A 23,659-nucleotide genomic window follows, 5' to 3' on the forward strand; every position below is an offset into this window, starting at 1 on the left:
GTGTGTGTGTGTGTGTTGGGGTATATGTGTGGTGCGTGTATTGGTGTGTGTGTGTTGGGGTATATGTGTGGTGTGTGTATCAGGGTGTGTGTGTGTTGGAGTGTATGTGTGGTGCATGTATTGGTGTGTGTGTGTGTTGGGGTATATGTGTGGTATGTGTATTAGGGTGTGTGTGTGTGTTGGAGTGTATGTGTGATGCGTGTATTGGGGTGTGTGTGTATGTTGGGGCATATGCATGGTGCATATACTGGTGTGCATTTCTCCTCCCTTCTACCACACACCCTTTCACACTCCCTGCTTTTGCACATGCTGTTCCTTGGCCCGCAATGCCCACCCCTTGCCTCTCCCACAATGCAAACCCTGCCCATGGATCATTCCGGGTCCAGCAAAAGCCTTTTAGGTCTTTCTCAGCCCTTCATACCCACAGGGCTCATCAGTCCATGCGCTGTGCCCGCACTATGTCCAGTACCTACTCATCTCTAGGGAACACTCATTTCCTACCTTCTGAGGATTCCTGAAGGTCAGCTCCTTGTCCCGTGCACCCATCACCATGCCAGGTTTATAGCAGCCCCACCCCCAATGCTCATTGAGCAAATGGATTCATTTATTCATGGCAATGTGTATTTATTGAGCATCTACTACATGACAGGCCATTTAAGAATTGGACCTTGCTGCATGAGTGAACGAACATGGACATCTCATTCATGGAGGAAAAAGGTCAGGGGGCATGGAGTATGGGTGCCTGTGTAGCCCCTTACATGGTATTACTGGACTTGGCTTGGTCTCAGAGTGAGGGGGAGACCACAGGGTTTCAGCAGGGGAGAAACAGGGTCTGCCCTGGATTTTAACGCCCCAGTCTGCTGTTCTATGGATAGCAGACAGCAGGGGCTTGGGTGGGTGTCAGCATCGAGGAGGTAACCGTCGTGCTTGGGTGGCTCCAACCTCGGGGGAGAAGGAGGAGGGATGGTGGACCCTGAAGTATCTGGAAGGCAGCGCTGGCTGAAGGAGTGCAAGTGACAGGGACTCCAATCTCCTGCCTCTTCCACCCCAACATCAAACAGCGCCAGGCCCGGAGGGAGCCAAGCAGATGAAGGCCAGTACTGTCTCCTGGGGGCGGGGCAGAGCCGGTGAGGGTCTTCATTTGCATCCCATTGGAGGCCCCCAAACACGTCCTGATCCCAGCAGCCTTTGATCTGTTCTGATGTCTCCTTCGGCCTTCTTCCCAAGCAGGAAGGCTTTTATCCTCAGAGTCGGCTCCCAGCCCAGCTGTGCCCCGCTCTGGCTCTGACACAGTGTGCTGGAGGGAAGGGGAGTGCATTGCTCTCCACTGGCTCAGGCTCAGAGCCCTCCTGAGACCTGGCCCGTGGTGACCCTGTGTCCCAGGTGAAGGGACTGGCTCTTGGGAGGATGGCCAACCTGGTCACATAGCTGCAGGTTCTTGACTCTGGTGTGGACCGTGGTGCTGGAAACTGTCTATGCCGACCCAATTGGGGGTAATTGCTGGGTTCTCAGCCTCCAAGAAGGGGGGTGCAGACCCCTGTCCCTATCCACTGCATCCCTACTTAGAGGGCAGTTCTGCTACTGTGTGCTGCCCCCTGGGGCAGTGAGGTGGCTCTACAAGGGCTGGCAAAGAGGAAGAAAAGGAAGCCTCTGGGTTTTGAGGTGGAGTGGTCAGGCAACCTCGAAAACTGCACAGATGTAGATTCAGATGAGTCGCTCGTCCCTTAGGAACCATGGGTACTTGACAGATCTGGGGATTGGGAGAATTCGTGGAAATGGCATGTAGGGATGCTCAGTACCTTTGGGGGAAATGTCTGTTTTTGCACAACCCATGTAGACCTCCTGGAGGCTGGAGAGCATCTCAGTGGTTCTCAAAATGTTGCTTTCTTCTCTGACTGACCTGGGCTGGCATGACTTTGCTCAGTTCGATGTCCCTGGGGGTCCTCTCTACACTCCCGGGTGTGGGAGTGGGTATCACCCTCCTGCCAACTGGGGTCCCCATGGGTGAGCAGTAGTAATGGTTAGAACATTCACAATAGCTGGCACTTATTGAGCCTTTTCTCTGTGCCACGCACGTGCTAAAAACCTCATTTAATTCCGGACCCGCCTGGGGGGTTATATGCCTTGCCTGAGCCTGCACAGTCAAAATGTGGTAGAACCAGGATTTGACAAACAGCCTCAGTTATTATCTGGAGAACACCCTTGGCCCGGCCCTCCTGTTGAGTCAGGTGTGTCTCCCTGTCCCTTACTGCTGAAGGTCCTCCCTGATCCACAGGTAAAGTTAGAGAGGGGGCATGTCCTTCACCCTCAGAGTCACTGCCTGTGGGCCCAGAGAGAGTAGAAGAAGATCCTGGAATCCAGGAGGCAAACTGGCGGGGCCACTGCATGGGACGACCCTGGACTCCAGCCTCGGCCTGGCAGCTGAGGAGTAGATTCATGGGGTGCTCTGGCCTCCGGGCTCTTGCCCAGTCCCTGTCACTCCCCAAGACCCAAGGCTCCAAAGCAGGAAAGAGACCTCCAGCTCTGTCATCATGAATATCTGGCATTTTCTCTGCAACCCCAAACTCCTGGCTTTGAGCTTCCAAGTCTTCTAGCAGCCTCTCTGCCCATCCCACCAGCCACTAGACCTAAAAGCCATGTACTCCCCACCCTGGTCCCTGACCCTAGGGTTCTCCCCAGTTCCGTAACCGCCCCCCCTCCCAATCTTCCCTCAGCAGCTGGAGGGAAGAGAATAGTAAACATCTACTGCGGTAATAAAAGGCATTAACCATCTGAACACTTGCCCACAGTGCCCCTGCAACCGTCTATCCTTAAGCAAGAAATATTGTTTAATGCTGATGGTAATGAGTGAATCAAATTGTGAAGATTAAACTGGAATTTGAGCATTAGCGCCAGGATGCTGGCATTTGGCGAGTCAAGTGATACTGCTGTTACCTCCCTCCTCACCACTCAGGGGCGCGCTCACCCTGCCCGGCCAGCAAGATGCTCCCCACGTGGCTAGGGTGGGGCAGTAGAGAAGGCACAGCCCTGAAACATCCCCCTTAGGGGTTTGTCCTAATCCTGAGACTCCACTGAGGGTGCCCTGGGTTCTCCTTTTAAAATACAAATCCTTTCAGCCTGAGCCCCATCCCGCCCTGACACCCTGAATAGAGTGAACTCAGGAGTTTTCGTCTCCCTCATGGAGGGATCCATGGGAGGATGCAAGAGATTCTGGCAACCAGATTCCACTGTCTTTTCATAAGCACCTATCACTTCCCCAGGTGTCACCCAATGCTTTTTATAGGTTGTGAACCAGAGCTCAGAGTTAGACTGGGGTTTCAGGAAAATTAAAAAGAGTCCTGAAGTCAAAGGAATGGGTGATGTATGCGTTGGTGGAAAGGAGAGCAGGCAGGAGGCAGCTGAAGAAGCAAAGTCAAGCCTCCACAGAGTCCCCTTCTTGCAAAGCTGCCACAGGCAGGGACCACTTGGAGCAGGTGAAAAGGACAGTCAAAGGCATCCCTCCACCTCTCCGCCTTTGCTGAAATTCTAGTGTGGGCCTGTAGTCCCTGCATATGTCCCATGCACAGCATAACTCCAGCCCACCTCCTCCTGGAAGCCATCAGGGTGTAGCTACTTCCTCCTTCCCCATCCAACCTCTTCTGGCCTGCATCCCAGAGTTACTGGATGTGTTTATCAGGCCTTTGTTCTCTCACCAAGGGCTCCAATGCAGAGGCTCTGGGCCCACAGACCAAAGACTCTGGATTCTCCAGGGATCTCAGAGCCATGCACAACTCTTTCTCCCCACCCCGTTAAAAGAGAAAACCCAGAAGCGCTCTCAAAACTCATCTCAGATCCTCTGTTCCGACAATTCCCAGGCACACAGTGAGTGCTCACTCATTGCTCACTGAAGGGGTGGCCATAGGAGAGACCCAAAGTATGTCAGGAGTTTTGTCCAGCCCCTCCTGAGGTGGCTGTAAGCACCTTCACCTGACACAGAACTGGGGCTTTCTCCTGTCCACAATTTTATCGTTTTCCCCCAGCCCCAGCTCCTGCACAGGTGGGGTGGTAAGTACAGACTCTGCCTACTCCCCCATGATGGTTAGACATCTGGGGACAAAGAGCCAAGCTGCCCTCTCTGGGTCCAGGCAGGGCTTGGATGAGCACCCACCTCCTGTTGCCCAGCCCTTTGGGGAGTCACACTCCTGTTCCACAGAACCCCAGATGCTCCCTCACACCTGCAGGCACAGACATGATTTAAAAGAGCAGACTGCAGCAGCAAGGGCTTTGTGATCATGAAATCAAGGAACCCCGTGAGGCTGGGTTGAGTCCAGGCTCCAGCTATGGGCAACCTCCTGTGCATCCTGGGGCTCCTTCTCTGCCCCACTTTCCTCGTCTGAAAAAGCATGAAACCCTTGGTGTTATCCGGGGTCCTGCCCAGTTCTGCCACTCGATGGCCTTGTTCTTTCAGGTGCAAGGACAGCAGTTCTTGGGGCCACAGTGTGGCAGCTCTGCTGGCCTTTGTCTTGTTTGGGCACTTGTGTATTGTGGATGGCCTGTCTCTCCACCCGGATGCCAGCTCCGATGAGCAGCTTCGTCTCTCTTGTTTACCGCTGTAGACGCAATGCTTGGAACAGTGTCTGGCACGGAGAAGGCGCTCAGTGAACAGCTGTTGAGAGACTGTAGAATATGCTTCCCTTGCTCTGCCCCTTGACCAGGAGGAACCCATGAGGCCTCCGTCCCCTCAGCCTAGGTCAGCAGATTTTGTTGTGCTCAGTTTCCAACTTCCAGGGCTGAGCCTCTGACCTGAGCTGGGCTCTGTCAAGAGAATTCTGGGCTCCCAGTGCCAGCCTCCAGTTGCTCATCACATCTCTGCGCCCCCAGGGGTCTCAGTGACCTCTCAGTCACTCTTCAGCCCATCCCCTCACTAACTCTGAGGCCACTCCTTGCCTCACCACTTTGGCCCAGTCCAGCAGCACCTGCCTGAACATCTCTTCAGAGGGGCAGTTCCCCAATACCCCAACTACAGGAAGCAACAGCCTCAGGGCTGAGGGCTCACCCGAACAGGGGGGCCACCAGAGCCTCTCCATTACCAGGGGTCCCAGCTCAGGCAGCTGGGCAGCGATCAGGGCCTGCTCTCCTGTACCAGGGATCAGGGGCTGTGTGGATGGAGAAGGATGGGCACGGGCTGGGAAAACTGAGTCATTCTCCAAGACTTGCAAAATTGGCATCAGACTCAAGACACCAGCCAAATGGTAGCGTTGGTTATGTGATGCAGCCTGAGACAGTGCCTCAGGAAAGTGGCCAGAAAGGAGGTGGGCAGAGGGGGTGGGAGACAGGGAGATGTCATCCATCTCAGCTGGTCAGCCACAGCCTCAGAATCTAGTCCAACCTGTTGCTTCAAGTGTGCTCCCCATCGTGAAATGTGGATCCTCTGACTTCTCCTCTCACCCTCTTTGACCTCTGCCCCCTCACAGTAGGGGTGACCCTCCAGGCCAAAGCAAGGCAGGGCAAATGAAGGGCAAACAGCACTGCATTTCCTCTTCCTCCTGCATGGAGAAACCCAAGTAGGGGCCATTGCCATGGTAATGACCTCTTGGCAGGCACTGGGACCCTAGCCACCACCATGACAGAAGCATCTAACCATACCCATTTCATAGATCCCAAAACTCAGGTGTGGAGCAGGGGAGCCGGAGTGGGAGTCAGTGGGCCTGGCCCTGAAGAAGGTCCACTGGTGAACTCAAAGTCCCTTCAGCCCCTGGTCTGAGAGACAAGCCTTAGAATCACTTGTATAAGTCACAATACCCAACCGGAGGATGATGCAAACTGAACGCATTTGAGGATCCCAGAAGCAGACATTTGAGTTGGGTGTGGTCAATCCACGACTACCTGGAAGAAGTGGGTCTGAAGCTGGGTTTCTTTGGTATCTTGCAAGGTATCCAGAAAGGTAAGGGTGGCTGTAGTTTCCCTGGGGAAATCCAGATGGGGAGGAAGAGGGGAGCCTGGCCGCTTATATGTTTAGAAAGGCCTCGAGAAGGAGGCGCTTAACTGAGAACTGCACAGTAAAGGGAGATTTCAGGGGAGGGGAACGAGGAATTAGGAAAAAACAAAAAAACCCAAAACCGGCAAAAAAGGAAGTGGCTGGATAGAAAGGCACATGTGGATGAATTTTAATGCAATCAGAAAGCTGTCATAGCAATAATAAAGGAATGCATTCAGACGTCAGGAGAGGCGAAGGCGAGGAGCTGCGGTCTCCGCATGTAAATCAAGCTTGGGCAGAGGAGGTGCCTTCCCTTTCTTTCCTTTTTCTGTCCAAGTGAGGAAGTGGAATTTTTAGCAAGAGGGCCAGGGATTAGCAGGGGCGGGGTTCCATTTCTAAGTCTTTCTAGAAACCCTATTCAATTGAGCCTTTAAAAGGCACTAAAGGTTGAGGGGGAGGTAGGGGGAACACTGGGGGCTGTGCCTGGAGGGAAGAGTTTTAATTACTCCACAAAAGAAGGAAAAGCTCCCATTTCACTTCCAGTAAATTGCTGTTGCTGCTTCCAGGAGTCAAACATAAGGGCTCCCCAGTCTGTCCTCTGTCTCTGTCATCTTTCCCCCCAGCCCTCTTCTCCCAGCTCTTTGCCTCTAATTCTCTTGTCTATGTTTCCTGTCATTTTCTCTCCCCCGCTCCCTTTCTGCGATGAATTCTATCTCCTCCCATCCCACTTCAGCTTTTCTCTTCCATCCTCCCTCTCTCTCTCCCTTCTCCTTGTGCCCCAGAGCCTGGAGCTGGAGGGCGGGGGGGCGGGTAAGGCTGCACGCGGAACCTCGGAGATGGGGTGGGAGTGTGCCCCAAAGTCTTACCAAGCCAAAGGAGCCAGAAGAGCAGCTTGAGGCAGGAAGTGGGGCTGGGGCTCTGGGGTCCAGAGCTTTAGCTGAGGCCCACCCTGTTGGAGGGCCAGCTGGTGTTTTCTGACCCACAGCTGGTAACAGGGACCAGCAACTGTGCCCTACAGGTTGTGGAAGGAACTGGGACCCGGCACCATGTCATCATGGAGAACTGGCCCAGTGTTGAGTGCATCTGGACTGAGTAGTACCAGCAGGGCAGAAGGCAGGAGGACTCTGCAGGTGGCTTGTGGAGCACAGGGGCCTGGAAGCTTCCTCTGCTTTGCTTCAGAACCCGGGACAGCCCCTCAGCTCTAAGCGAACTCCCCTGGCAATTTGGGCAAGGTGGGGGTTCTCTGGGAGAGAAGGTAATAACCACCTTGGATACAGAAGGACACAGGGTCCTTGAGTGCCCATGTGTTCAGAGGAAACCATGAACACATGGCCATTTGCAGTTTTTGGGTCTGCATTTCTGCAGCTTTGGCTGTGTGTCAATCATGTAATCATCCACAAACATCTAGTGAATGCCTGCTGAGTGCAGCCACCCCTGGGACTCTGTTCCAGTTCCTATGGCTGCATACCAATTTAGCCCGAAACTGAGTGGTGTAAAACAACCATTTATTTTGCTCATGGATTCCGTGGGTCAGGAATTCACAGGGCACAGCATGGAAGGCCTGTCTCTGCTCCAGGATGTCTGGGCCTCAGCTGGAAAATTCAAAGCCTGGGAGCTGGAATTATCTGAGGACCCATTCATTCACATGTCTGGTGGTTGATGTTGGCTGTCAGCTGGGGCCTCAGTTCCTTTCCATGGGGACTCTTCTGCATGGGCTAATTGGGGGTTCACAGCATGGTGGCTGGCTTCCACAGATCTAACAGCCCCCCAAAACAGAGCCAAGTGGAAGCTGATCTCTTTTATGACCCAACCTCAGAAGTCACCTGGCATCACTTCTGCCATTCTTTATTTGTTAGAGCAGTCACAAGCCCCACCGAGATTCAAGGGGAAGGAATACGCCCCCCAACCCTCAGTGAGAGGAGTGGCAGTCACACTGAAGTAGCCGCATGTGGGCTGGGGGTGCCTTCTGCAGTCATTCACCAGCGGCTGCAGGTCGATACAGGGTGCCTTGTCTCCCTGAGCACACAGCGTGGGGTCAACAAAGCACTTGGTACTCGCCCCAGGCGTGTGGGGGCTGCTGAGGCATCTTCAGGAACAGGTCCCCCCAAAGTGCCCAGGGTCGAATTTTGCAGCGTGAAGAAATAGGAGGAAGGGGTATCCAGATGGAGGAAAAAAATATGTGAGATACCAAGGAGGTGTGCCCTGGGATGGCACAGGGCGGGCAGTCACTCGTTTTTTATTCCCCTCATCACTGAATGGAGGGCCTCCTATGCTCCAGGCACTGCTGCTTCAGCAGAGAGACCTGGTCTCTTTCCCCTGTGAGCATCCCAGGGAATGGATGGGAAAGGAGAGCTATACAGAAAACCGCAAAGCAAAGCAGTCATTGTCCTTTGACATTCCGGCCAAGGGATGGGGGGCTGAAACAGAGTAAGGGAGGGGTAAGAAGGAGCATGGGCGAGGAGGCAATACTTAAACTGAGATCTAGCAGAAGAGAAGGACTGGACCTTGTGATGAGTGCGCTCCAGGCAGGGGAACAGCATCTGCAAAGGCCCGACGGCAGACCTGCCAGTTGTAATTCATTTTGGTGCCTGTGGAGGATAGCGCGTGAGAGGAGGGAGGAGGGGAACGCAGGCTGCCCGTGTGCTCTAGTGAGGAGCCAGCCCAGGGTTCTGCTCCTCAGGGTGCAGCCTGCCCTGCAGGCGGGGAGAGGCCGAGTCGCTGCGATCCAGCTCCTGCCTGCCACAGCTCTCCCCGCACCTGTCCCGCGGCTGTGCGCTGCTACCCCACCCACTTCTCCCCCTCGCCCCTCCCGCTCCGACTAAGCCCTGCTCCCGTACCCCTCCCCGCACTCCTCCCCCGCCGGCTCCGAACCCCAGCCCCGCCTCCCCGGCTCCTCCCTTTCCCTGCCGCCCTCCCTCTCCGGCCGTGCCCTGCTCCCGCGCAGCCCGGTCCCTGGCCCGGGTAAGCATCTCCTAATTTTGTTCTAGAAGATAGAAAACTCTTCGTGGGCATGCTCAACAAGCAACAGTCCGAGGACGACGTCCGCCGTCTCTTCGAGGCCTTCGGGAACATCGAGGAGTGCACCATCCTGCGCGGGCCCGACGGCAACAGCAAGGGTGCGCGGGGCGGGGCCGGGAGGGAAGCCCGGGAGGGAGGGGCGAGGCGGAGGGAGACCTGAGGGCGCCTCTGAGTCTCCCGGGCCGTCGCCGTCTGTCTCTGGGCTTCTTGGTGTCTCTTTCTCAATCTCTGCCTCATCCGTCTGCGTTCACCTGGGATGCGCCCTCTCCTCCCGGCCCCTCCCTGGCCCTGCTTCTGGGTCCCAGCTCGGCCTCTCGCGTCCCCGCAGGGTGCGCCTTTGTGAAGTACTCCTCCCACGCCGAGGCGCAGGCAGCCATCAACGCGCTACACGGCAGCCAGACCATGCCGGTGAGTGCTGGCCCCTTGGGGCGGGGGCTAGGGCAGCGGCGGGCCGCGACCCCAGCACCCGCCACGCCCCGCCGGCAGTCCAGTCTCCCCAAGAGACAGGAAAGCATGACCCTTATCCCCGGGTCTCAGACAAGGACGTGGAGGCCCAGGGATGTTAAGGAACTGGCCTGAGGTTACCCAGGTAGAAAATGCCCGCGGTGGGGTTCACACCTCATTCCCCTGGGCAAGCACCGATGCCGCCCTCTCCAAAGAGCCGCGAGGAGCAGGCGGGGTGGGCGCAGGCCAGGGGCACCGACAGCTGCGGGCGGAGGCTCTGGAGCAGGTGGGTCTCACGCGCCGCCCCGGCCGCAGGGAGCCTCGTCCAGTCTGGTGGTCAAGTTCGCCGACACCGACAAGGAGCGCACGATGCGGCGAATGCAGCAGATGGCTGGCCAGATGGGCATGTTCAACCCCATGGCCATCCCGTTCGGGGCCTACGGCGCCTACGCTCAGGCAGTAAGTGGCAGCGCGAACGGGCAGCAGTTCTCAAGCTCACTCCCCTGGGAGCCCCAGAGAGCAGAACACATAACCGAAAATTCTGCTCTATCCCTCGCCCTTTCCCTCCAGAGTGAGGAGGGGCCGGGAATGAACCCATGAACCCGGGGAGTGTAACTTCAGAAGGGTTTGAAAGAAGGCTGGCCCAGTTGGGGTGGCTGCCAGGAGGAGGTGGGTTGCTGTCTTGGTTCTAAGGGGCAGAGCTGAGAGAGGCCCCACAGAAACGTGGGTTACCCTGAGCCTTTTCCCCTCAGCCAGATCAACGTTGAACCCCGAGAAGCACAGATGAGAGGGGGAGGTTCAGGTCATTGGTTGCAAACAACCCCCACTCCATGAAACGGGACTTCAGGCCTTCTGGTCTCTCCTGGCAGGGCTCCTGTGAGGCGTGCTAAACCCCTACACACCCACATTTCCGATATCCCCTCAGGCCTCTGGCCCACCTACTTCTTTATTCCACATGCGGACCCACTCTGTCAGCCTCTCTTGGAGCTGCCTCCAGACTGGTAACCACAGCCCCCATGTGGGTGGCACTGAGGCCAGCCACGGTTCTGGGTCTGAAAATGCAGGCTTACGTCACTGCTGCAGCACTGCCCGCCTTGGCCACATTCTGCAGCCTCCCCTGTCTGCACTCACCTTTGTGACAACACTAGGAGTGCCTGGGGTTCTATTCATAATTCTCCTGTCACTTCTACCTATAGACTCCACATTAAAACCGTTCTGGACAGAAACCTGTGCTACGTTAAGTTCTGCAGAGGCTCATCCCGCATGTCTCTAGTGCTTTGGATGTCACTTCCCCATGAATGACAGGCCGTACACGGGGCTGACTAGCACCCACAGAACCAGCCTCTTTCCCTGTCCCTAACAACAACTTTAGAGTTCCAAAGACCCTAGCATTACTTTTAAACGTAGTCATCTCTCAGGGCGGTGGACTCTAATAGCTGTTGAGGTATAGGGCAAGAATGGAGAGGCATCAGGGCTTTCTGGAGTGGGAGACTGCCTGGGGTGTCTGGGGCTCAGAGCCTGGGAGGTTGGTCTCCAGGAGCTGAGGCCCCTGTCCGGGAGGGATGCCCCCTGGAAGCACGTGATATTTTTTCCACTCCCTCTGCCCCAGCTGATGCAGCAGCAAGCGGCCCTGATGGCATCAGTCGCACAGGGCGGCTACCTGAACCCCATGGCTGCCTTCGCTGCCGCCCAGATGCAGCAGATGGCGGCCCTCAACATGAATGGCCTGGCGGCCGCACCTATGACCCCAACCTCAGGTGAGCTGGCAGGTGCCAACACAGGGTCTGGCCTGGTGGGAGAACAGCTGGCCCCAGGCTGGGACCTAATTTCAGCTATCAGCGGACCATTCTGTGGCAAAAGCACATAGTGTCTGGGCCCAAGAGACCTTGCCTTCTGGCAGTTTGTCTCAGAAATGTTCTAATCCCTGAAGATCCAAGGGAAGATGAGATGTGGGACCCATGCAGTCTAGGGTGTGATTTCAGGGTGGGGTGGCTTTCTCTCAAGCTGTTTAACCTTATCAGGAAACAATGTATCTTGATCTCTACTAACAATAGAGACCTGGAAAGAAATTGACATGAAGACATCTCCCTACAGTGTCTATGAGGAAAAGAGCCTTGGCCATTTTGTGGCCTTGTTCAGTCCCTGACCCAAGCACAGAAGGAACCCATTTGGGTATTGCTTTTTTTTTTTTTTTCCATTTCCCTTTAACGCAACCTAGACTCACTGGCTTTTTCTAAGACAACTATGCAACAAGCTAGAGAGAACCACAAGAGTTATCAAGGGGCAGGAGTTTGGAAATGACCCAGCACACAAATCATGTTTTTGATTGAATCTTGGCTATTGTCCGTTCCAGTGAGTCTCAACTGTTGCAGTTATGCCCCCGAATCCCCAGGACATCTGGCAATGTCTGGAGACATTTTTGATTGTCACAACTGGTAGTGGGGATTGCTACTGAAATCTAGTGGGTAGAGGCCAGGGATATTGCTATACATCCTGCGGTGCACAGGACAGCCACCACAAGGAACTATCTGGCCCCAGATGGTAATAGTGTCAAAGTTGAGACACTCTAGTCTAGTTCTAAGGGCTGGTCCTGCACCCCAGGCTCTCATTCACTGAGATTCCTTGGCTCTCTGTGCCTAGGCCACAGCAGCAACTTTCCTAACATCCGAGAGATGTTCCTTTCCCAGCTGAAAGCCACAAAAGACTGTGCCATCTATGGGCTCAACTTGAACATTACCCTTCACTTCTGATCCCCAACTTCAAGGGATACACATGAGCCCAGGCAGTGGGCCAGCCTCAGGTCCATGTTCTCAGAGGGACCCTGCTTCCTATGTGAGAGGAAGGCCCTTTCCAGCCTCTGGGCTTTCAGTACAATCACCATAATATCCACATCTCAGGTTCCACCCACCTGGCATAGGAAGGACACAGGATATTGTCATTTGACCCCAACTTTATTCTCACCATCATGACCACTACTATTGCTTCAACTGGAGGAGGCCAAGGTGTCTTCTTTGTGTATGAGCTAGAGCTGAGTCTGGGCTGTATAACAACCTCTCTGCCTCAGTACAAGAGAATGCCAGAATTAAGACCTACTCCATCTGAGCAGAAAAACTTCTTCCTGGAGAGGCATATCAGCTCCCCAGTGACCAAGTAAAGACCAGCTCATCCAGCCTTAGCTGGAGAGAGTAAGAGCACTGAAAAAGACTTAAGGAGGGTCAGGTATGGTGGCTCATGCCTGTAATCCCAGCATTTTGGGAGGCCGAGGCAGGTGGATCACTACTTGAGGTCAGGAGTTCAAGACCAGCCTGGCCCACATGGCAAAACCCCAACCCTACTAAAAAATACAAAAGTTAGTTGGGCCTAGTGGTGCATGCTGGTAGTCCTAGCTACCTGGGAGGCTGAGGCAGGAGAATTGATTGAACCCAGGAGGTGAAGGTTGCAGTGAGCTGAGGTTGCACCACTGTACTCCAGCAACCTGGGCAACAGAGCAAGACAAAAAAAAAAAAAAAAAAAAGGACTGAAGGAAGACCAAGTGTGATTACAGTCAAGGGCATTGAGAGTAGTCTATGTGCTATCTAAGGACAAGCGATCAGGGTCAGAGAAATCTTCTTTAGGCAGGTGGAATTTGGACTCTGCCTTAAAGGATGGATACAACTGGAATAGGTGAAGTCACTTCATATAGGGAGATAAGCCAAGGCATGGGTCATAGATAAGATTGAGCTGGTATGTGAGGTCCAAGTCTATCCACATGTCCTTGGAAACAGTTGAGTGGAGCTTTATGGGTGGGCCTTCCTCACCTTTGTTCTGCTTGCCTCCCCTCCTCCTTCACCCTTCCGTATCCCTGGAATATCCCAGGTGGCAGCACCCCTCCGGGCATCACTGCACCAGCCGTGCCTAGCATCCCGTCCCCCATTGGGGTGAATGGCTTCACCGGCCTCCCCCCACAGGCCAATGGGCAACCTGCTGCAGAAGCTGTGTTCGCCAATGGCATCCACCCCTACCCAGGTAAGCACATCTGTTAGCACTTATTTCCCTATGCAGCACATTCTTTATTCATGCTGTCCCTGCCCTTGCTGTTATAACAAGATGTGGCTCCTGCCCTCTGTCCATTCCTTGATGAAACCCCAAGTGTGATCAGAGAGGGCCAGCCTCCCATCTTCCTTCAGGGAACCTGTGATGGAAGAAATGAGACCCAAATCCTACCCTTGGAGATGTGTCATTCTGTTCTGGGAGACAGAATCCCATTCCAGATGCTCCCTTAGGAAAGAAAGGAGACTGGGTGCAGTTGTACAACCATGTAGAGAGACCAGTAAGTGCAAAATAATTGAGTGTCAATTTAACCTACAAGAAGTAAGGGGATAGAAACTAGAAGAACAATCAGGGGTAGTGTTAAGTAGGAAAATACTTTTTGGGAAGGAGTGGAGGGAGGTACAACGATTGGCAGTCTGTCTAGTACAGACCAGTCGAATCCCTTGCTGCACGCAAAAGCGCGATTAGCACCCTGGACAGCTCAGCACCACAGACAGCCCAGCACCTTGGACAGCTCCTGGACTCTTACCAAAAAGTCTGCCACACAGAAAGATCCAGGAGGCCTGCTCCTGATTAATTTTGTTCCTCAAACTTAGCCGTCCTCACAGGGTGAGAGTGTCCAGTTTACCTGAAGCAGCTCTTCTCCCTAGTGTGGAGAATGGGCTGCTATCAGGGCAGGGAAGCTGGGCCCAAAGCCCTGTAGTAGACTACAAGGGCAACGTGCTCCAGATGTGGAGAGTGCCGCCCTACTTCCTGGAGGGCAGAGGATGAGGTTAGAGTCCCCGTAAGTATCAGTAAGTACTCAGTTTGTGCTTGGAAAGGGGGGCCCAAGAAGGAGGGCAGGACATGGACCTATCACCTGGGAAGTCAGAGTCCATTGGGAACACAATCTAAGTCTGCAGAAAGATGAGACAATAAGGCAGAATTAAGTTTGATCAAGAGTGAGTGTTCTCAGACTTGAAATGCTAAAGATCCCAATGAATGGAGAGTTCTGTAGGCTGAATAAGCCCAAAAGAGCCTCCTCAAGGAGGAAGCTATCATCGAGCTTTAACAGATGGGCAGGAATTGGAGTGGTGAAGATGAACAGGGAACACCCTCCTGTGGAGGGACCTGCCCGGCAAGAGTGGAGGTGGTAAGGAGATTGGCACACAGGGCAGGCAGGCCAGCCCAAGGTGGATTGACAGCAGAGGCTGGGTCCTGTTCCCCATTCTCGGTGCCCATCAGAATCCACTGTGGGGCTTTATATAACCACATGCACCCAGACATTCTCGCTTCCCTATCTGGAGTGCAGACCAGGCATTTGTAGTATATACAAGTCCCACCAGCAGCAGAGTGCAAGGTCAGTGTACTAGAGGGAAATAGAGGAGAGTTTCCTGACTTTGAACTTGGAGTTGTCCTTGATCCCATTCCCCATTCCAGAGTTTGCCCCATAATCTACTCCTCAGTGCACCAAGAAGAGGCCAGAGTAGTCTAGAGAGTGAAGTGATGAGGCTCTAACGATCTGGAGTGTTGTTTAAAGATGATGACCCCAAGCTGGTAGGGAGGCAGGATGGAGCTGGGCAAGCTGGGGGTGGAAGAGACCCCACCAGTTTCAGGCTCATGGGCTGGGAGGTGGCATCCCCAGCACATCTGGGTGTCTTCGTTTCCCACCCCTTCCTGCCCACAAGCCCATCTGGATCTCTGGATCCTGATAAACCTGCTCCTTCCCAACCCCCTCCAGCATCTGTGAGCTATTTCCCTCATGGAATTTGGAAACGTTTCTTCCCCCATTTGTAACAATCTGCCACATCTCATAAACAATTCCCTGCCAGAGCAAGAGGGAGGGAGGGATGGAGGGAAAGAAAGGAAAAAAGTAGTACATTAAAAAAATTAATTTACCATCTTTAAATGCAGAGTTTGGACCCACTGTAATGAGCGAGATCCTTCAAAATGTTCACTCTTTGGCAGTTACTAATGAGGTCGTTAGTCAGAGAAGTAGAGAGGGTCTCATAAATGCTTTTCTCTGCTTCCTAGCCCCAGGTAGCTTTTCTAATCTCCCCTCTTGGGTTCTTGCTGGATGCACACAGTGTGGCCTTTACTGTCACATAAACACCCTTGAAGGGGTGGCTCTTGCAAACATTAAAGATTGTTCATTCATTCTTTTCATCATACTATTTGTCAGATGCTTATGATGTTCCTGGCACTGTGCTGGAGACTGCCATGCAAATCGTGCAGGTTATATTTTGCATAAGGGCACCAAGCTGTGTGCCCAGAGGAAGGGGCACCCTTTTCTAATTTGCACAAACACACTGCATGGGTGAATAGCTGGAAAGACCAAGAGCACAATCTGGACATGGTTCTCTCTCCATAGAGCTTAGAGGCTGGCAGAGGATAGGGGCAGAGGGAAGGCAGAGAGGAGACCACCCTGCCAAGCACACCCCACTGAGGAGCCCTCAGTTCCAGCCTCTACCATGGGAGAAATAGAGGAACAGGGTGTGGGACTGGGACATCCCCAGGCAGGAAGGAGGCTGCATTGTGGCTAATCTTCAGCTCCCCACATCTGAGCAGAGCCCTCGTGGGTCGGACTGCCCTGCCACATCCTGCTCCTGGGGGCTATGGAACCTACTGTCCAGTTGTCTCTAGGGACCTCTGCCCCAGGCTTTTCCCTGGACACCCTTCAGGCCCAGGTGCTCTTTTTCTTTCTTTCTTTCTTTTCTTTTTATTGAGACGGAGTTTTGCTTTTGTTGCCCAGGCTGGAGTGCAATGGCATGATCTCAGTTCACGGCAACCTCCACTTCTCAGGTTCAAGCGATTCTCCTGCCTCAGTCTCCTGAGTAGCTGGGATTACTGGCAGCCACCACCATGCCCGCTAATTTTTTTGTATTTTTAGTAGAGACAGGGTTTCACTATGTTGGCCAGGCTTGTCTCAAACTCCTGACCTCAGGTGATCCACCCACCTCGGCCTCCCAAAGTGTTGGGATTACAGGCATGAGCCACTGTGCCCAGCCCAGGTGCTCTTTTTCTAATGGAGGTTTACTGAGATACTCAGGGAAACATGCTTAGAAGGGAAGTTGGGGCACTCTTCCTAGACTAAAGATCCCAAAGCCTGGCACAGCCAGTTAGCTTAGCTGGCCTGAGTTGACAGGTGGATAAGCCCAGGTAGTTTCTTCCTGCCACTGCATGTTACCTGGTTTTCCCTCAAGCATCCTAGGGCTCCATCCTCCCTCTGGGCAGTCCCTGCCTCTACCATGTCTCTGGGCTTCCAAGGCCAGCCCACTCCCACATTAGTCACTACCAGCCTTGGTCACCAAAACCAGTGCCTACTGCTGGCCCATGCTTCAGGCTTTTGCCCACAGCTTCTGCAGAGACAGCAAAGGCAACAGAAGGGAACCAGGCCTTTCCCTCAGCCCAGCTTCCCTGAGTTTCTTGCCAAAGTATTGGTTCAGGGGACCTCTCTTCCCACTGGGCGGGGGACATCCCAGGGTCACAGTGTTGGAAGATAGGAGGAAGGTCCTTGGTCTTCTGGTTCCTCGGTTCTGTGGGCAGCACCCCTCTCTCAGGCTACTGGGAAGACCCCATTTGCGTAGCTGGTCCCTGCTGAGAGGAGCTTGGCCATGGGCTAGGGGTGGAAGACCTCCATGCCTGGTGCAGCTTCCCTGACAGTGAGGGCGGGTCCCTCTTTGTGAGCAGGCACAGTGGCCCAGGAGGACAAAGCAGTAGTATGAGGCCTTCTTACCCTTTCTTTCACCCTTTAGGGGCTGCCAGCCCCCTCTCCCTTTCCCCACAGCCCTTATGCAGGGCTGGGCCCCTTGTGTGTCCCCCCAGCCAGCATCTCAGTGTTGAGGCTTCCTTGGCATCTCCTCCCCAACCCTCCACAGTGCTCTGCATGAGCCCCCATCTTACCCCAACCCTAGGCCAACTGCAGCCTGCATCCCCCAGCCAGGGTGGGCAACTGTCTACCCTGCCAAGGATGCTAGGGAAGGTGACCCCCAGAGGGTCCAGGCACTCAGGGTTTCTGTCTCAGATGCCATGCCCCAGGGCAGAGCCTGCAGTAGCCAGAAAAGGCGGTGCAGCTACATCATTGTCCTCATGGGCATAGGGGGAAGGGCCAGTGTGGTGGGCACTGCTGACCTCTGTCCCCTTGGCTCCCTACAGCGCAGAGCCCCACCGCCGCGGACCCCCTGCAGCAGGCCTACGCCGGAGTGCAGCAGTATGCAGGTCGTTAGTATCCACGCGTCCCCACGGCTCCTTCCCCAACTCCGTTTATCTCTCCACGCCTGTGACACCAGTGCCCCCTCAGACCTGGGGCCAGCACTGCATGGGGTGGGGAGAGAGAGTGGAAAGAGGGAGGGCTGTGCTGCCAGAGATCCTCCAGGCTGCCTTCTTGTCAGCGGGCCACCTAGAGTGCCCCTGCAGTGGGGATGGGCAGAACTTCAGGCGAGTGGCCAGGCCAGGTGGAAGTTTTGCCCTTGCTGGGCAGTTACTTGTCTTTGAGGCCAGATTTCCCTTCCCCAAGGAGTTTCCAGGGCCGGTTTGCCCAGGAGCACCAGGTTTGACAGCAGCACCACAGGTGAGGCTGGACCTGGGTGTGCCCACCACAGGTCACAGTCACTGGCCCGGGAAGCACAGATGCCTGATTTGAGAGAAGGAGGGCCTCTAGAAGAGATGCTGTTTCCCCATCCCCTTCCTGACACACAGGCAGCAGGATGGGGTCCCAGCAGGTGTAACAGGGAGCAGAGGAAGAGAGGTGGGAAGGGATAGCCTTGAGTGAGCAGAGGGCCTGGGGTCACTGAGCACAAGCCAAGCTGTCAGCCAGGCTTCTCTCTTTCTCTCACCCCTGGACGACACAGCACCCCATCATCGTCCCTGCCTAGCCCGTGTCCTACTGCCTGACCTGATCAGGGTCTCTCTTCCCTGTGCTTAGAAGAGCCAGTGCTGTCTCCCATGAGTGCAGTGGGGCTGCCTGGCAAGGGGTGAGGGAACTGAGGTGAAGCTGGCCTGGCACATCTGGAGCCCAGAGGAGGTGCTGTCACCTCCTGGGTCCCCTGAGCTCTGACTTCAGGCTCTGCTGCTATGGGAGCCAAGCCAGGCAGAGGAGGGAGCTGGCCACTCCTGTCCTGCCTCGGGCCCTTTCCGGTTGGACAATCAGGTTTATCCAACTCAGTTCTCTGCTCCTGGGGACTACCCCCTGGCAGGCTTCCCAGAGGCCAAGTCCACACCTCAGGTGGCCGCCCACCTCCCACACAGGTGCCATTTGAGTGGGAGTGAGGGCCTGCCAGCAGGAGTCAGCTGTGGCTCAGAGAAGTGGGAAAACCTTCCTGTGGATTCTAGGTGGCATGGGGTGATCTTGCCCAGGCCATTTTGGTGTTTTTAATTATCCATGATTGTGTGTTATGCACACATGTGGTTTATCCACTATTTCAAATTCAACTTGCCTCCCCTGAAACACACACAAACACGTATGTTCACATGTAATGCACACACGTGCACACACGTACACGCATGCATGTATGCATGTAATGTATGCACACGTGCACTAACACCATGTACACACGTGCACACACCCACATATACACATATACACACACATACACACACCGACACACGTGCATGCACACTTGTAACATACACACACGTACACATACATGTATGTGTGCATGTAACATACTCACACACACATACACCCCCACATGCATGTATGCATGTAATGTACACACACACGTACACCCACACACATGCATGTACACATGTAATGTACACACACGCACACACATACACATACCCACATGTACATGCATGTATGCATGTAATGTACACACATGTGCACACATACGTACACACACCCACACACGCATTTCCACTCTTCACCTTGCAACTTCTCTGTTAGTCCGGGAACTGAAAGCTGGCTTTGTCCTAAGTGGCCGAGTGGCAGGGCGCTTTTTGGCTGATCTGCTTTTACTGCCTGCACTGAAATCTTTCTCTTTCTTCCTGCTTCCACTCTCTGCCTTGTCGCCGGCTCTTGCTTCTTGTCTTGGGCCTCCAGCAGCCGCCTACCCTGCTGCCTATGGTCAGATAAGCCAGGCCTTTCCTCAGCCGCCTCCAATGATCCCCCAGCAGCAGAGAGAAGGTGAGTCTGCAGGCCAGCTCCTGGGCCCCTCCCTACCCCAGTTGTCCCCAAAGAGGCTGCTCACCTGGGCCTTGGGCTGGGGTGTGTGTTGGAAAGGTGACCACGCTTGTGTGCTGTGTTGAGGTGGGCAAGGGAAGACAGCAAGGCTGTGAGGAGTGGCGCTCTCCAACTGAAGGGTAGAGGTCCACTTCTTGTGGGCAGCTCTGTACACCAGAGCGGTGTCCGGCCTAGGACAGGGGACTGAACAGAATGCCCTGAGTGCTGGCAGGTCCCACACAAGGCGCCTTTCCTACTCCCCTCAATCATTGCTGCTGGCCTGACACAGAGCTCACATATTGAAACCTTGGTTTATGAGAACCGCTTCTGAATGGTTGGGTTTGTGCTTCTTCCTTGGCAAGCCCTTGAACCATCCCTTGAACAGAACCTAGCAGAGGTTAGGCCTGTGTGTGCCAGTGGAGGCCTTGTCCCTGACCCAGGGAGTTTCTGATCTTCCAGAGGAGATAGAGGCCCATCCTTGGGGGTTTTCACTGGAGGGCCCACCACTGTGTTCCCAGGGAGCATAGCTGGGAGATGAGACTCCAGCAACATGGTGGTTTGCAGAGCCAGCTCTGACAGCTGCGCACATTGAGGAAAAGATGGTAACCAGGCTGAGAGGGTCAGGAAGGGAAGCCCCAGAGGAGGTGGGGTCCAAGAATCCCCCTCCTCTGGTGGGCAGGATTTGGCCAGTGGTGAGGGTGGGGAGAAGTAGGAGGGCTCATGGCTGAGGGGAATGGGAGAGGGAGATGAGTTCATTACCCACAGAAGCTGTGCCCTCTGAGTGACCAGGAGAAGCAGGTGGAGCTCCCAGGGCAGGACTGCGTGGGCAGGATGAGAAGAGATGACAATGCCCTAGTGCAGGCCTAGTGAAAGAAGGGGGTGATCCTGGAAAGCTGTGTCCAAAGGCCCTGGTGTGAACAGGGCAGGACAGCAAGATCTTTGGGTCAGTTGCCAGGGACCACAGAATTGCCAGTCTGTGTCTTCCCGTCCCAGTGCCTAGGGATCCACATAAGCAGGAAGACAGGAGGCTGGATGAACAGGCCCACCCTCTGGGGCTCTGTGGGCCTGCACAGAGAGCTCAGCTTGAGGGGCGGGACACTAACAAGGTCCCGTCCTCTCCACCCCTATGGAAACGGTCACTGGGTAGTGAGGCACCAAATCTGCCCCTGGCAGCCCCCTGTGGTCAGAGCATTCCGGTGGCTTCCAAAAGCCTGACTCACAGCCCCTGCACACAGTGCCCTGGAGCCCTCCAACGTAGATTAGTCCTGGAAAGGGCCTCAAGCGTCTGCTGGTCCAACATCATTTGACAGGCCCCAGTGCCAGACAGGTCCCTCAGACCCCAAACAGGTGCCGCAGCCTGCCTGGCTGAGAGCCTGGCCTTCAGAGAAAACCCTTTTGGGTGGGACTCTGGCACCTCCTTCCCCTGTGACTCTGAACAAATCACTCTATCCCCTCAGCCTCAGTGTCCTCACAGCAAAGTGAGTAGAGCGGGGAGCGTTCTGTGGAGGGGTGTGAGGACCAAGCCGGCTGAGTCTGCCCCCAAACTCCATTCTGCAAGTGCCCGTGCACAGCGCCCTTTCTTTACCAAGCTACCACCTCTTCCAAGGCTGTGCATGAGGCATACCGCCCCAGCTCACACCCGGCAGGCAACTTCTGAGGTCGGGGGCATCAGGGCTTCCCGTGCCCAGGAGAGCCAAGTTACAGGACCCAGAGGGGTGCACAGGAAGGCCCAGTCTGTACCGTGCCGCACGCTGCTGCAGCTGAGGGACACGGGGCTACCACTGGTGAAGTGGGGGTGGGGGTGGTCCCCTCATTGGGCTGCAACCCTGGGCCTACCCTGCCCTTGCCTTCCCCACAGTCCAAGCCTTCATCAGTCAGACCGGGGCCACAAGGGGTGGGATCCAGGAGTCCCCATGTCGACCGCTCCAGGTCCAGAACACAGAGCTGTGCCCACAGGCCCTGATATTTTTTCTCCCGCTGGTTTCAGGCCATTGTCAGCTCCCTGAATCACTCTGGCCTGTTGCCTCAGGGGTCTCTGAATCCTGCCCCACCCCTCACACAGCTACAGGTCAATGCCACCCTGCCCAACACACATGACAGCCCCTACTGCAGGCCTTAAACTCAGGCTCCCATGGGCCGTCCTGCCCCTCTCCCACCCTACACTCTGCACCATCCTGTGCGTGTAGCTCTGAACTCCTCATTCCTTCTCTCCATCTCTGAGCAGCTGCAGTTCCTGCCCCACCATACCCTGCTCCCTAGTCTAGGCTCTCTGTGGCCAATCCTGTCTCCAGCCTCTCCTTGGAGTGGTGGGATCTGCTGCCATTGTCCCTATTCTCCCAGGCCATGGTGCATGGGTTGAGCCACCCCAGGGAAGCAAGGGATGGGGAAGAGGAACACACCAACAGAGCCGCACAGCATGGGTGGGTGAGGGCATGGCACTGAGAGTGGTTTGTTAGGAAGGCTTCTGTGGGTCTGGAAGGATGAGCAGAGGTTGGCAGCACATAGAACTGGGGAGGCAGGTGGTCCAGGCAGGGGGAACAGCGGGAGCAAAAGTACAGCTGCTGCAGAGTCCAAGGTGAGCATGGGGCCAGGGAGAGACAGGGGCAAGGTGGGCTGGAGCCTGGCCAAACCCGTGTCCCACAGAGTTGTCCAAGTCATGGACAAGAAACAAGGCTGTGTTCCTCCAGCCCTGCCAAGAGTTGGCCTTTTTATATCATGGTCCCCTCCCCATGAGGAAAGTCACGGAAATATCAGGATATTCTGGTGGCAGGGGAGGACCCTTCTGCCACCTCCTCATCTTTGAGCTAAGCCTGAAAATGGACAGATGCCTGAATTCCCCAGAGGCTATCTGCCCCACAGATTGGACGAGGTTACCCTCAGGGATGGCTGCCGCAGTGGCTCTGCCAGGGCTGCAGGATGGTCAGGGGTAGCTGCTTTCTGTCTCTGTAGCTCCGCTTCACTATTTCTCAGAAGGCTAGCCTGGACCAGATTGGTCTCTAAAGTCCTGCCAGCTCTACCATCTGCATGTTCTGTCATCTGTGAATGAGGGAGTGCAGACGGGCTTGGAGGTAGCTGGAGTTAGACAGCGTGTGGACTCACTGTCCAGGGGAAGGGACTGGAGCTGCTGCCCTGGCTTCTTTGTCAGGCCTGGGCTAGAGGGTCATCCCTGGGGCTCCACCACACACCGTGCACATGGGACTGAGCCTGTGGGCCCTGTCTGTGAAGGCTCCTTATCTCTAAGGAGAATAGATTAACTTCCACATAAAGCAGCTTGCAGAACTTGAACTCAGAGCCAAGGCCCCAAGTCAAGGCAGGTGTCAGCCTGGGGTGGAGCAGTCAGGGCCTGGAAGAGTGAGGATGGGAGGAGGAAGGAAGGTGTGTGCGGGGTTGGAGGGGGCTGGGCAGGAGGATGCAAGAAGGAGCATGCCCCTGGGAGCAGCCAGTCTGGTTGGAGAGAAACACCTCCAGACATAAACGACAAAGAGCCCCACCCCAGAAGATGGAGTGTGGATTTGGGCACGAGCAGGGAGAGGCCGGAGGTTCTTTCAGAGAGGGAGGGTATGGGGAGCTGGGGGCCATCAAGGGCACATTCACAGGGCATGAGCCAGTGGGAAGACAGCATGGTTGGAGGGGACAGGGTGAGGGGAGGGCCACCAGAGCTCAGGGGTATCCAGCACCAGGAACCCCTGGAAGGGGGTGAGGGAGCACGTTTGTGCCTGGTTCTGAATGCGCCGTCCCCTGGCAGGATGCCTGGGAGCCAGCAGTCCAGGGAGGGGAGGCCGGAGGGCTGGGTGGGCAGAGGGTGCAGGGCGAGCAGCAAGGAGGGAGGAGGCCAGTGGCTCCTTGGGCAGCTTTAGGGGTTGGGGACATTTTTGTTCTAGGCTGTGAACCTCGAGGGAGTAGAAATAGATGGAGAAAAGGAGGAGAGTGGAAGGTAGAGGAGCAGAAGAGAAGGCGCAGAGTCTCCACATCGAGTCTTTGCTCCAGAACTGGGTTATCTGGCAGCCTCACTGCTCCTGGAGAACAAGGACGGCTGGCTCTGGCTGCGAAAGCCACGCAGCAGCCCATGT

At 55.2% G+C, this 23,659-nt stretch overlaps 1 protein-coding gene across 1 annotated transcript in view; it reads left to right on the plus strand.

Annotated features, from left to right (window-relative positions):
- The window catches only part of CELF4 (CUGBP, Elav-like family member 4), a 310,947-nt gene that overhangs the window by 285,855 nt on the left and 1,433 nt on the right, over positions 1-23,659 (plus strand). Inside the window, exons 7-13 of the mRNA XM_011986116.1 lie at positions 8,947-9,072; positions 9,303-9,382; positions 9,734-9,877; positions 11,028-11,175; positions 13,274-13,423; positions 17,582-17,647; positions 19,473-19,553. Of these exons, the coding sequence (XP_011841506.1) occupies positions 8,947-9,072; positions 9,303-9,382; positions 9,734-9,877; positions 11,028-11,175; positions 13,274-13,423; positions 17,582-17,647; positions 19,473-19,553 (795 nt within the window). The remainder of the gene's footprint in view (positions 1-8,946; positions 9,073-9,302; positions 9,383-9,733; positions 9,878-11,027; positions 11,176-13,273; positions 13,424-17,581; positions 17,648-19,472; positions 19,554-23,659) is intronic.

The sequence above is a fragment of the Mandrillus leucophaeus genome, unplaced genomic scaffold, assembly GCF_000951045.1.
Source record: "Mandrillus leucophaeus isolate KB7577 unplaced genomic scaffold, Mleu.le_1.0 Scaffold294, whole genome shotgun sequence".
Lineage (NCBI taxonomy): Eukaryota > Metazoa > Chordata > Mammalia > Primates > Cercopithecidae > Mandrillus > Mandrillus leucophaeus.